This window comes from Mustela lutreola, chromosome 9 (genome assembly GCF_030435805.1).
Source record: "Mustela lutreola isolate mMusLut2 chromosome 9, mMusLut2.pri, whole genome shotgun sequence".
NCBI classification, from domain to species: Eukaryota; Metazoa; Chordata; class Mammalia; order Carnivora; family Mustelidae; genus Mustela; species Mustela lutreola.
Genome location: NC_081298.1, coordinates 21,645,912 through 21,660,067, shown reverse-complemented (window position 1 = coordinate 21,660,067; position 14,156 = coordinate 21,645,912). Strand labels below are relative to the sequence as shown.

Below are 14,156 nucleotides of genomic sequence, written 5' to 3'. Positions count from 1 at the left end.
TGGGGTGCCTTCTTGGCACAGGGGGAGCTCAGGCTTGCGCTGACAGGAGCGCGCCCAGGCACGAAACCCTATTCCCATGTCACCAGTGACCCAGCTTGCACCTGCAGCTGCAGAGGCTCCAGTTTTGCTGGCACCGTGCCAAGCAGCATCCTGGCAGATCTGGGGGGGTATCTATACAGTCGGTCCGTCCACAAAGGAATGGGGAGTGTCTGAGTCCAAGTCAGCTCTGCTACCAAGCACATTATTTAGTTCTGATGACATTTTTTTTTTTTAAGACTTTATCTTCATAGTCCTGAATTGGTTTTTAATGGCCTCATGACAACTCTCTTTGACCCACGGTGGGTCTGAAATTGGTTGAAGACCTCAAAGGTCCTTCTAATTGAGATGGCAGATAACTAGTACTGGGGCCGTAATTTCCTTTCTCAAGTTCGTGGACGGCATCACTGATCAGTCATAGCATTTGCTCTCGCTGTGCTCAGAATCTTTTTTTTTTTTTTTTTTAAGATTTTATCTATTTATTTGTCAGAGAGAGGGAGAGCGAGAAAGCGAGCACAGGCAGGCAGAGGCAGAGGTTGAGAAGCAGGCTCCCCGCTGAGCAAGGAGCCCGATGTGGGACTCGATCCCAGGACACTGCGATCATGACCTGAGCCAAAGGCAGCCAGCTGCCTTACCAACTGAGCCACCCAGGTGTCCCCAGAATCTTTTTTTAACACAAACTTCTAGGTAGCCGTTGGCAGTTGAACATGGGGGCAGAGCACTGTATGAAGCCTCTTTGTCAGCCCTCTCCCAGATCCTTGGGTTTTGGGGGTGCCTATCTAGACCTCTGGGTTAGTTCAGACCCCAGCTATACTCAGCTAGGTGACTATAGCTGCCAAAGAAGGAAGGTGAACCCTCTAGGCCATTATGAAGACCGGAGATGTTAGCCAGAGCCTAGAAGCTAAGCATTCACTCCTAAGTCCTATGAGAGAGCTGGGCCTTTCTCTGGCTTAGTTTTCAGTGACATTGACAATGAGAGCACTGTTGAGAATCCACTGACATAAGATCTGTGAGAGTGCTTTGCAAAGTTTAATTCTCTATATGGGTGAAGCATTGGTTTTACTAATAAGTTTATAGAAAGCCTAAGAGTAAAACCTTGTTTTTCCCCTGGCCATCTTCCCCTACTATCTCAGGAGGGAGCTGTGAAAAGTTTTTCACTAGGTCTGCCTTCTGAGAAAATGACTCTTTAAAAAATCCAATTTCAGGCAGGAAAAATACATTGAAACCGTGTCCAGGAAAAAATACAGCATTCAAAAAAAAAAGAAAAAGAATGAGTGCCCTTCTTGTTTTGCGTCTCCTACTCCCTCACGTCCCGACCTCGCTCGCACGTAACTGCTGACATCAGCGCCACGATGACTTCTCATGGCAGTTGCGGCCTTGTCCGCCCGGCTCTCCACTCCACTTGTGTGCCTGCGTGTGCCCCACTGGTGCCTGATGTGGTGCAGCTGACATCCTTAAGTCCTTAAAGTGAAAGCCTGGAGTGTCTGCATAGCCTTGCCCCAGAGCCCAGGGAGAGTTTCTTCTGTGCTTTTCTCATCCTGGCTCTCTCAGTGCGGTTTGCCCTCTGGCCACAGACAGCTTCTCTCCTCCTGTCTGTCCACAGCAGGAAAGTGTTCCAGTGGGAGAGGGAGGATTAGGCAGTGAAGCGCCGTTTGTCTTCTTTATTCTGTTCTCAGATACTTGCAGATCCTCTCTGAAGACTTGCCGTATACATGTCTCTTTCAGGGTGACCTATCCAGCGAAAGCCAAGGGCACATTCATCGCAGACAGCCACCAGAACTTCGCTTTGTTCTTCCAGCTGGTAGATGTGAACACCGGTGCTGAACTCACCCCTCACCAGGTCAGGACAAAGCCCAGGTGCTTCTGTTGGTCTATGCCATTAACACGTGCCGGACTTGTTGGTGTGGCATATACACTCCACATTCCTGCTTCTGGGTCTTCACTGTGGACCCTGATGGTACATCACATTCTCCCACATGACACTGTCCCCTCATGTACTGGCTGTAACCCTGAATATGGAAGACATGGTTCTTTTTAAAAGATCAACTGCTGGGACATTTGGGTGGCCAGTTGGTTAAACAGTTGCCTTTGGCTCGGGTCATGATCCAGGGTCCTGGGATTGGGCCCTGCATTGGGTTCCCTGCTCAGTGGAGAGCCTGCTTCTCCTTCTCACCCTGCCTGCCACTCTGCCTTCTTGTGCTCTTTATCTCTCTGTCAAATAAAACCTTAAAAAAAAAAAAAAAAAAAAAAAAAGATCAGTTGGTATTGAGAAGATATATTTAAAGCAGATTAGCACTTACTTGAGGCTTTTTTCTTTCTGGGGGAAAACAAAACAAAAAAGATTGAAATAATTTTGAAAAAGGAAAACCTAGGCAGTAGGCCAAAGTGTTTTGTTCTGACCGCAGCAGAGTTTGTGGAAATCTGAAGAATGGCCCTTTTTAACTTGTGCCTACTTTGTATTATGAAAGCAACTGCTTTCATTTTTGTTTTCCATATATAAAATAATGATAATTATTATTTAAAAGATTTTCAAATCATACCTTTTCCCCAGGGAGTCTGATATGGCCCCTTGTCTTCTCAGACATATTCTCCCCAACCTCTTGTCATCCCCCATTGAGATGCTTGAGAATAACTGCTCTCGACCCTTCCCCATCCATGGCAGTATTATGAAGGGAAATTCAGGTAAATATTTTGCTGAAAGATGCGAAAGCATGGAACCTGGGGACCTTGGTTTAGGTGCATTGTAGGGATACTTGAGCAGAGCTAGCAGATTCAAGTTCATGCCGAGAGATAGCTTCAAAGCAGATGACTGACATAAGTGGATTTACTTGGAAACTTTTTTGCTGTTTCTTTTATTTGTTTGTTTGTTTTTATTTTATTCATTTATTTGTCAGAGAGCAAGGGAGAAAGAGACAGAGAACAAGCACAGGCAGTGGGAGCTGTAGGCAGAGGGAAAAGCAGACTCCCCACTGAGCAGGGAGCCTGATGCGGGACTTGATCCCAGGATCCGGGGATCATGATCTGAGCCAAAGGGAGACACTTAACTGACTGAGCCACCCAGGCACCACTCGCTTTCTGTTTCTTATAGCTGCAGCTGATACACATGTGCCCAGGACCCAGAGTGGCTGCCCCTAGGACCACTGCCCTGGCACTTTTCCGCTCCTCTCCCCTGTCCCCCTCACCCCCACGCCCCCAGATCCAGAGAGCTCAGTCAGGACACTTAGCCATGGCTCACTGACTCAAAGCACTTCAGCCTCTTAGCGTTTCCCAGCTCCTTTTCAGAATGACATTTGTCAGCAAAACAGCACAGGGAAGAAAGAATGAGGAGAAGAAATCACGAGACTAAATTGGTGGGATTTGGACTGGGACAAGGAGAGTGAGGAAGTGTAACTTTAACTGGATACTTGTCTCACCTAAGATTCTACTTTGGAACCATGGCATAGAGACCTCCCAGGTGGAGCTGGCATTTTGCATGTAAGCCTGGCTACCGCCTGCCCTTGGCTATAGCAGGAGGAACATCAGGCCTCCGGGCTCCTAAATCCCATTCTTGGCCAAGGCTGCCGTAGTCAGGATGCCTCACATCTCTGGGCCTTTCCCCTAAATACTCTGATGGTTCTTTGTTGCCGAGGTGTGGAGTAACAAATGAGATTTACTTTTTTTTCCGTGGATTCAGCGCTGAATTTTGTGACCATGGCAACTCATTTAATCCTCATGCCTTATGATCTGTTAAATGGAACCAATCTACCTTTCTTGTTCAGTTCTTTATTTTAAAACACCTGAGAGAAAAGCTCTGCGTGGGTGTTAAATCTTGCTGCAGTTCTAATATGCAGAAGCCTTAATTTTTTATGCCACTGGCAGGATAAGGTGATTAGACTTGTACCATCGCACTGACGAGAATTTCATCTACTGTTTATTGACTCACTAGCATTCTACCAGGCCCAGCACTAAATGCTTTGCATTCATCATTGTGAATCTTGACACAGATACACCAAAGATGAAGAGCTCAAGGCCCGAGCAGGTTAAGTAACATGCTCGCCTAATAAGCAGTGGAACCAAAACTGCCTGTCTTCGGAGCCTGGGCTCTCTCTGTGACACCAGGCTGCTCCGCTCGGTTAGAACTTGGCCTTGCTATCAATCCCTGAGCCTCTTCCACTAAATCTTTAGCTGGAGGCACTAGGAAATTGAAAATGGGCCTCTTACAGTTCCACCTCATTTCCCTTCTTTTTACCCTCTGGTGAAGAAGTTAATTGGGCAGCAAGGTGGCCAAAAGGCTGGCAGGAAGAAGAAATTGCAGCGGCAGCAAAGAGCTTAAATCATCCGCAAACTGGGCATTCGGCCTCCAAGTAGTTGCGAATTGGCTGGACCCCTTAGTGACATTTCTTACACTAACAAAAAGTGAGCTCTGCTCTCCGAGCTTGTAATGAGAATGGGATGGCCACTCCTTCCTCTGGCTTGGGCAGGTCTGGCAGATCCCAGAGCTCCCACTGTGACAAAAGAGCCAACAGTCTGTTGCTTTGTCCATTCGGTATTGGGCACAGAGGGAGTTTTGAAATGATCAGATTAAAGACTGTGGTACTCTTCCATCCAGACATTTGTCCGACTCCATAACCAGAAGACTGGCCAAGAAGTTGTGTTTGTTGCTGAGCCAGACAGCAAGAATGTCTACAAGTTTGAACTGGATACCTCTGAGAGAAAGATTGAATTTGACTCTGCGTCCGGCACCTACACTCTCTATCTGATCATCGGAGATGCCACTTTGAAGAACCCAATCCTTTGGAATGTGGTATGTGCCCAGATGCTCCTTGATCTAGGCAAGGGTGGCTATGCCCCCCACAGAAACCGCTCTTTTCCCCTAGCCTCGCCTGTGCAGGGCAATAAATGGGCCTGGTGAGGTGAGGAGCCATGCTGTTTTCTACTAGAAGTCTTAGGGGTATGCATGTGGCTCAGCACTTAGGGTGTGCTCCATAAGTAGTGACTGAGTGAGTGCATGGAGCCTAAATTTGCCCTCGTGGGTCCTAGCGAATTTCTAGAAAAGTTACACTTGAAGGAGGTTTTCATTTTATAGCAAAATGCTATGGGGGAATCCATAGATGTAAGAGATGAAGGCCCCAGTCTTTGAGATATGGTACAGCCTCACGGTGGGGTGGGAGAGGGTGAGACTTGAATTGTTGTAATAATTGAGGATGGTTTGGGATAGTAAGTTCTAGAATATGCAAGATACTCGTAAACTATGAACCAGTGTTTGCCTGCTGTATATAGTTTACATACTGCTTCTTAATGCGTAGCTCATCTTTGCTTGGTGTGATGAGACACAAACTTGAAAGACCACACTCGAGCTAGGGGTTGAAGAATTGCAGGGTTTATCAGAATAGTATCTGGGGGCTGTGCAATGGTTGTTGGGGAACAGCCTGCAGAAGGTGCTTTCTGCAGAAAGCAGAAAGTGAGACCAGAAGGTGAGACCTGAGTGGGTCCATTTTGCTGGAGTACCTAAGTCTGGTCCAGAGCAGGAGGAGGTTAGAAAAGTAGCAGAGGCCAATCCACAGGCTGTGAATGGTGGGCACTCCCTCTGCAAGTCGAAGGGGCAGCCACATCTCTGTGTTGTAGTCAAGAGTTTTTTTTCTCCTGAACTTTGGGCTGTTTTTTGTACAAGAGCACTTTTTTTTTTTTTTTTCCCTGTGACTAAATCACACTTCCCAGGGACACCAAGCAGTTTCTGATTGCAACTGTAACAGCCTGAATACCAGCTGGGATTTTTGTATTAAGCAGCTCTGTGGGGTCACCAGACCAGTAGAAAATTGGAAATCTTGCTCTAAAAAGCATTTCAACAAATACTTGTTTTGTTCTTGAAATTTTTACTGCCCTAATTTGTCAGCTAATGGATCAGAAGTGATTGAACCGCTTGCAGCTGTTTTCAGTGATGGTCCCGGATGTGAGTTAGGGGTGCTACTCCGGTGTCGAGTTCCAGCCTCTTCCCTGCCCTGTGCGTTTCAAAACTGCTCTTGTTTTTTTTAGGCTGACGTGGTCATCAAGTTCCCTGAAGAAGATGCTCCATCGACTGTCCTGTCCAAGAACCTTTTCACCCCCAAACAGGAAATTCAGGTATAAGAAGCCTAAGGGCTCCTGCACTGAACACGGAGGGGAAACGTGAAATGGGCAGTAAACACCTGGGCTGTGGCTCTGGCTGCTTCTTTAGCTTGTTCATACGATATGTTAGTGTGGGCTTTGCCATTCCATGAATTAGGACAAATACAGTCCCATCCTAGAGCTTGAAGAAACAGGCTCAGAGCCCAATGTCCACCTCCCTGAAAGCAGATAGCCTTAAGCTAGCTGCTTGAGAGCTACAGCACAGGTGGGTTTGGCTTTCTTCCTCTGCTCCTGCAGAAATCAGGGCTGTTGGGGCCTCTCAGTGGAAAACTCACCTGGGCAGGAGGATAGGGCTTTCTTTTCCCAGGCAGTCCTTTCCCCAGAGATTCACCATCCCTGCACATAGTTAGCATCTCTGCCCAGCTCAGCTCAGGACTGTGGTGAGGATCAAAATAGGTAACCAGGCATGCCTGGGTGGCTCAGTCGTTAAGCGTCTGCCTTTGGCTCTGGTCATGATCCCAGGGTCCTGGGATCAAGCCCCATATTGGGCTCCCTGCTCAGTGGGAAGCCTGCTTCTCCCTCTCCCACTCCCCCTGCTTATGTTTCTGCTCTCACTGTGTGTCTCTCTAACAAATAAATAAAATCTTAAAAAAAAAAAAAAAAAAGTAACCAAAAAGGAAAGAAAGGCTTTGAGAAGTTTCTAAAACATTTTGCAAAATAAACATAAAACAAAATAAAGCTAGTAATCGTTAAAGCAGTTTGAGGCACTGGTTAAGGAATCGGAGGTGGACGCACTGTGGACTATATGCAGTCATGAGAAATGATCATACTGTAGTAACACGGAAACTGTTTATACCACATATGAATTATTGTTGAAGTGTTTCAGGCAGACTACTTACTTCTTATTCACTAATGAAAGGACAAGGGCCCAAAGAGTGTCACAGTAGGATTCTTTTTTGAAATTCTCCTAATGTTGATATAGCATTACTTAAGATTATAAAATGCACTGAAATTGTAGAAGGTAGGACCATGATGATGAAGGGCACTGGCTGAGTTGTAGAGCGGAATAGGCGGCCACGAAGGGGAGCTGAGGCGAAAACTTGGGAGCAGGACTCCCAGGTGAGGCTGCCTCCTCATGGAGCTGAGTTGGCTGGACATTGGTGAGGAAAGACAGACGCAGGTCTATGCATTGGAAGAAAGTGAAAAAAAATTAAATTTGCCTGTGTCAGAGCTTACCAAGTGTAGTCAGATGCCCTTACAGCCTCGTTCTAACTGGGATGGTCCTCAACCTCCTACCCGCAACTTTTCAGCTAGAAACTGAGGCAAAGAGTAAAGCAACTTGCCCCTTTACTTGGGCCAGGATAGAAGTCTCTGGACTCCCAGTCCATCACTGCTTTTGCTGGGTGACACCAAATGAGCTTCCCAAAGATCTTCAAGTAGAGTTTCTCAGGAAGACAAACAAACTAATAAAACAAAGAGCAATGCTTGCCCAGCTTTCTGGTTCGATTCCAGAAATCAGACAGAACAAGGAGGGGAGAAAGTTTATTTAGGGCTTCCTTAGTGCCATGGGCTGGATTCAGAAGAGGTGAGTTATGGTTGGAAATCCATAGTGAGGGTCTTAAGTTTTAAGTTATAAAGGAGAGTGAGGTTACTTAACTTAAGTGGGGCAGCAGCATATGAGAGTGCCACCCTCGGAACCCAGAAGCATTATGAAATCCAGAGTCCTGCCTTGGATATCTGTCACCTAAACCGCCCATATACCTGGGCACCCTCTTCTTGCTTTATTTTGTTTAAGATTTTTAAAAAAATTCATTTGAGAGAGAGAGAGATCGATCATGAGTATGGGGAAGGGAAGAGGGATAAGCAGACTCCCTGCTGAGTGGGGAGCCCAACAAAGGGCTCGATCCCAGAACCCTGAGATCATGACCTAAGCTGAAGTCAAATGCATAACCGACTGAGCCACCCAGGTCTCCCCCTTGCCCCCACAGGCACCCTCTTTGACACTGGGCAGATGCCACTAGATTGGTTGTATTTTCTAACCTCTAAATGGCAATGAGTCTTTGAGGGGAAAAAGAGGGTTGACCAAGTAGTGAGCTGGCACTGGTGTGTTTGGTAGAAGACCTCTAGGATTAGAAGCCAGCATTGTGAAGAGGCAAAAGGCCAGGTGTCTGGTCACTGCCAGGAGGGTGTAGCCTCTGGGAAGCATTTCTGCCTGAGTGTCATTGGCATTTTGGTGCCCAGTCTACGTGGCAGCCCCTGCTGGGAAGGGCACATTCTTCAACATTCTTGGTATGTCTTCTTTCGGCAGCACCTGTTCCGAGAGCCTGAGAAGAGGCCCCCCACGGTGGTGTCCAATACATTCACTGCCCTGATCCTCTCGCCCTTGCTCCTGCTCTTTGCTCTGGTGAGTAGCTGTAATTAGCATGGGCAGTGTGTGTCTGGCGCCAGACTGAGCAGATGTAGCCGTTCTAAAGGAGGCTTTGTGCTCTGGCCTCAGCAGAGCTCCAAAGGGGTCCAGCAGCTGTGACCTAAACTGATGGTCAAAAAATTTTAGAATAACTAAAATTCCCCACTGTGGGGGAGCAGCCAAATAAACTGATCCGTTAACGGGGGGGGCATGAGAAAGTACCTAACAGCCACTAAAAATGATAAAAGTACCTAGACTGGGATGCTCTGTAGGAGTGTTCTGAGGTGAAGTGTGAAAAAAGCAAGGCCCAATGCTGATAGCTGCATAAAAACAGGGTACAGAGGCTATGGATTTCAGCATTTGGAGCCCAAAACTATAAACAAATAGACAGCCCAGAGTCCGCATACAAAACTAGTGTTAAATAAATTATTTTTCATCATATAATGGGATAATATGCAGGTTTATTAAAAGAATGGATAGATTTACATGCTGATACAAGATTGCCATGGTATCTCACTGAGTGAAGCAGGTCAGGGGTAGGATAGTATGTTTGTATGATCCTCTTGATATAAAACCTTAAAAAGGCATTATCTGTTAGTGTCGGTCACTGCCCAGGAGAGGACCTTTTAGGGAGTAAAGAGGAAGGAAATTTTTATACTTTGATGTACTGTTTGAATTTTTTTGTTTTTTTTTTAACCAATCTTTTTGTCTCTCTTTAAAAATTATAAGATGCATATCCTCAAAGTTCAGAGAATATTGAGAACTGCATGGAAAATTCATTAGCTCTTACTTTTGCGTGGTTACTTGCCTGTGTTCCTAATTCATTCATCGATTTCAGTAGAGGAATTAATGGTCAGTCTAAATCTGGAAGGCATGGCACGATCTTTCAGCAGCCTGACATTGGGTAGGCACCTGTTCTCGTATTTGAGTAATCAGAATTCCAAAAGGCAGAGAACCTGGAGCAAGAGCGTGCCCCCTGCCAGCTGCCAGGGGGCTTATCTTACCCGTATTTAGAGGAATTAGGCTGAGTGCCAGTGACTTCATCATAAATGCAGTCTCTGACCTTTCAGCCTCGTGGTCTCACCTGCTTTAAAATAGAAAAGTTTGCTGTCAGTATAAAGGATGTTCAGGTGTGAGTTATTCATGCACATTTGAAAGCAAGTGTCGGAATGCCTTTCTAAAGAGGAAAGGGAACAATTTTTTCCTGAGGACTTACAATAGGGTGGTTGTCACTTGGAAAAATTTTCTGTCCTTCAAGTGTGGATGAACTTTTAAGCCCTTGGGGCTGTTCATCGGATTAGCATTGATGTGGCATGTGTTGTCTTCTGTTTGAAGTCCTAATGTCTTTTTAATTTATTTCTCCCCATCGTTCAGTGGATCCGGATTGGTGCCAATGTCTCCAACTTCACTTTTGCTCCAAGCACAATCATCTTTCACCTGGGACATGCTGGTAAGCACCCCCGGCTGCTAATTCCATTTAACCTCCTTTGACATTTCGCCTGCCCACACGAAAGCCCTGTTAAGTAGACCCACGGCCTATTAACTATAATGACTTAATAGCATAACATTTCCCTCTTCCTCCTGGCCTTTTAGGACAGTTGATATGATGATAAACCTGTTTGGTCCATCAGCTTAGAACAGCTGTCATTATATTGGGTTTCATTGTGCTAGGCTGCCGTTGGCTGGCCATTTACCCCTACTTAATAGCCCTGTTCATTTCCAGAGATTACTCACTTATCGTATCTTTACATTGAGCCATCTTCCTGGATGACGAGCGTTAATGCAGTTTCCAAAGGTTATCTTTCCCCCACCGTATCGATCTTCACGGTTGCTGGCGGCTGCGTCTGGACAGTAATAGAAAACAGTTTCTTCCACAATTGGACACACTGTTCTGCGTTGTTCTCTTGAGAACTCCATACCTAAACATAACAAGACAGTAAATTCACAAATCAGCTAAGCATTTCAGAGATGTTTGACCATCTTGGGTCTGTGGTGCCTTGCATTTTACTGAGACTTCAATATCCTTTTTTATTTTAATTTTTAAAGATTTTTTTTTGAGATAGAGCGCACACAAGCAGGGGGAGAGAGAAAAGCAGACGCTCCTACTAAGCAGGGAGCCTGATGCCGGGCTCGATCCCAGGACCCTGGACTCGATCCTGGGACCCTGGGATCAAGACCTGAGCCAAAGGCAGACGCTTAACCGAACAAGCCACCCAGGCGCCCTGAGACTTCAGTATTCTTTTCTGATTTTGTTGATTCTTTAAGGAGTAATCCTGTGTTTGTCAATTGTGTACAGAGTCTGTGGGGCTCCACAGATGTGTCTGTGTTTTTCTGGGGAAAGAGGGAGTCCGTAACTTCGGTCAGATTCTCACAGTGGTTCATGACCTCAGAGATGGTTAAGAACCCCTGCTGTAGTTCATCCGTCATCCTTCTGGGCAAAATTGACAGGGTGACCTTTCTCTCCAGGCCAGTTACTGGATTTGAGTGATAGCCCTCCTGAGTCAGACTGAGAACAAAACCTGAATATAAATTTGTTTAGAAGCGTGACTTTCTTTGCCAGAGAACTTTTTGTGCACATTCCCTCATTTGATTTTCATCACAACCGTGATGGGGGTGCCTAGGGCAGGAATTACGATCCCCGTTTGACAAGTGAGAGAATGTCGGCTCGGAGAAATGGACGTGACTGGGAAGAGCAGAGCCTGGACTTGAACCCAAGGCTCCCCGTGCCCAGACCTGAGCCCTTTACACCAACCCTCCCTAGTACTCCTCGCCTCCCTTCTAGTCGCACTGGCAAAATACCCATTATCATTTTTTGCAATGGAAAGGAAATTATTCCTTTATTTAATCCTGCATGCTTTTGTTCAGAATTTGAAAAGTAAAATGAATCCTGACTATAACAAGACAGTCATGTTAAAAAAAAAAGCAAACAAACAACAAAACAAAAAATAAAAGTAAAACCTATGATAAAATAGATGTGAGCTGGAACATGGAACAAGATAGTTAACGTAGCTGAGGTGCTGAGGTCTGATTTTTACCTCTGGTTTTTTTGGTAGCCAAGGTAAGTGTATTGAGTTATTAATTTTCTGGCATTGGATACAAGGAATAAAACCAGCTGGTCTAGAAAGAGAGACTTCTTCAGAACCCAGCAGGTACTGTTCCTGACTGTCCTCTGCCCCAGGCCATTGTCACTGTTTCACTTAACTGGCTGTCATGACGTCTGTTCCTTCAGCGATGCTGGGGCTCATGTATGTCTATTGGACTCAGCTCAACATGTTCCAGACCCTGAAGTACCTGGCCATCTTGGGCAGTGTGACGTTTCTGGCTGGCAATCGGATGCTGGCCCAGCAGGCAATCAAGAGGTAAGGCTAAGGATGGGCAGGGGACTCCGAGTGGGATTAGAAATATTTTTGTCAGCTCTGCTCACCCAGCTCTTTGAACAAGGGTTTGTGACTGTGGCTGAACGTTTGGATCCTTGGGGGCAAGTGTGACACCTTAATTCCACCTTTTAAGTCCAAAAAGGGCCTTGGTGATCAGCTTTAAATATATTAAAACCACAGTGATCTGTGCCCTGACACATTAGAATAAGAGAAGAAAATAATTTCTTTATGAAGATTAAAATGGATTAGAACACGTGGGACAGAAGATTGTTGGTCATGTGCTGGCTGGTATAAAAATGTTCTCTCCTGCCACACAGACTCCTCTGCTGCCCTCCTCGCAGGCCCCGGGGAGGGACTCTTCTGTCACCCCTAGCAGCCTCACAGAGCTTTTCCTCCTCAGTGTGAGGTCCGTGCGCTTCCCACCCCCACCCTCACCCCAAAGCTGCCACAGGTTCCAAGAGGCCCCCCAGCTGGAGCCCTGCTCAGTAGCCTCCACCACGTCCCTGACAGCCAGACAACCTCAGGTTTGCACAGATGGTCAGATCTTAACGCAGCGGCAGCCGCTTGCTGGCAGCTTGACTGTCGAACCTGGGTCAGAGGCCAATTTAAATGTCACATAGGTGTTTCTCATTGATTTGACTTTATTAGAACTTGGATGATTTCAGCCACGTAAAGGTCAATAAGAAAAGGTCAGAGTTGCTTTCACCTTTGGAAGTTAACAACTTCAGATGTGCCCTGCTTTCTCCTCTCCAAGATGTTTGCTGTAAGAATCGAACTCAATAGTGTGCCCTCCAGCGCGGCTGCCAGTTAAGTTGGTCACATCAGAGAGGCTTTCTCAGAGACCGCTAGCAGGCAGGGGAGCCCCGTGGCTCAGCCCTACTCCAGGCTCCATCGTGAACTTCCTGAGTGCCTCACCATGGAGACCCGTCTCGACGTGCTTCCTCACTTCTTGAATCTTCCACATTCCACCAGAGCTTTCCTTAGCACTGGCCGCGGCAGCTGCTTCATTTCTCTGCCCCTCCAGCAGCCTTCGCTTGGCAGCTCTGCAGTCCATCTGAGCAAGAGCCCAGGATTCAGCTGTTTTTTTCTAAGCAGAGCCCTGTTCCCTGGCAGCAGCCAGTCCAGGCCCCAGGGAGCCAAAAGGCTGCACTCTGTGGAGTTCTCTCTGTTCTGGAAGTTGCCCACACAAGATGAACAGAATCAAGGGGAAGGTGAGGTAGATTTAGAGCCTGCTTAGCAGGAGTTCCTAATCTGGGATCCTAAAATTATGTACCTTTTCTGAAGGGAGAGACCATGGTTATCCCCTCTCCAGCACGCGCGTGCACACACACACAGACACACCCACACACACCCCCACACACCGCTTATACAGAAAGTTAGAGCCCACTCTTCTTTTGCTGTCTTTGTAAGCCCTAGAACGAACTCTGCTACTTGGGAAATCATTGAAGCTCTGGTTGGGTGTATGCTGCTATTTCTTTTCTCAAGCTTATTTCTCTTCCCACTGTCCTTTCTTGATTCTCAAACCCTCTTTCCTTTGGCAGGATCGCTGCAGAGCAGAGCAGTAGATTGGCAAAATATAGGACACTACGGTAAAAATGAAGGGTGGACTTCTCCCAGAAGCAGGGCCCCTTTCCCATCTTGCCCACCTCGTGCATGTCAGTTGTTTATCAGATTTTCAGCCCACTCGTTCCTCCCCACCTTCCCCAACCCATAGCTGAATTCTGGGGCCATTTTCCAACTTGTTGGACCAGGTTATGACTGGACCAGGGCAAAAATTAAAGCTCCCTGAGTTAGCCCAACTGATGGGGTAACGTGACCTGGCATTGACATTAGACTCCATCCTCCCTTATGTCCGTGGGGTACTTTATACACAGCAGCCCCTTTCTCTGTGTTTTTAGGAGGGCGGAGTTGAGGATAACATAGATGCAACCTTGGACTTCTTGAATGGGGACCCCATTCAGAACACTTAAATTCATGAAACGATGGTCCCATGGCAAATCCTGGCACACCTTGTCACTGTTTCTAGGCCTTTTTGTAACACTGATCTTTGGTGGGGCCAAGCAGTGTGGTTAGGGGAGACTGAATTATGAAGGACTGTTGGCCATAACTCAAAACCAGAATCAGAATGCTGGTTCCTAAAACTCAGGGTGTAGTTCAGGGCTATTCCCTGTGTGGCTAAAATGCCAAGTGAAAGATCACCCATTTTCTAAGTATAATCCTGGGGTGAGGATGGAAGTGGGGGCAAGGGGAAG

General features: G+C 46.6%; 1 protein-coding gene across 2 annotated transcripts in view; it reads left to right on the top strand.

Moving 5' to 3' along the window:
- Window positions 1-14,156, top strand: part of RPN2 (ribophorin II) — a 55,644-nt gene that overhangs the window by 38,950 nt on the left and 2,538 nt on the right. The window contains exons 11-17 of one of the 2 annotated variants that reach the window (XM_059133280.1): window positions 1,762-1,876; window positions 4,625-4,819; window positions 6,049-6,135; window positions 8,429-8,524; window positions 9,902-9,977; window positions 11,757-11,886; window positions 13,446-13,493. In XM_059133280.1, the coding sequence (XP_058989263.1) occupies window positions 1,762-1,876; window positions 4,625-4,819; window positions 6,049-6,135; window positions 8,429-8,524; window positions 9,902-9,977; window positions 11,757-11,886; window positions 13,446-13,493 (747 nt within the window). The remainder of the gene's footprint in view (window positions 1-1,761; window positions 1,877-4,624; window positions 4,820-6,048; window positions 6,136-8,428; window positions 8,525-9,901; window positions 9,978-11,756; window positions 11,887-13,445; window positions 13,494-14,156) is intronic. The other variant, XM_059133281.1, reaches the window with a different exon arrangement.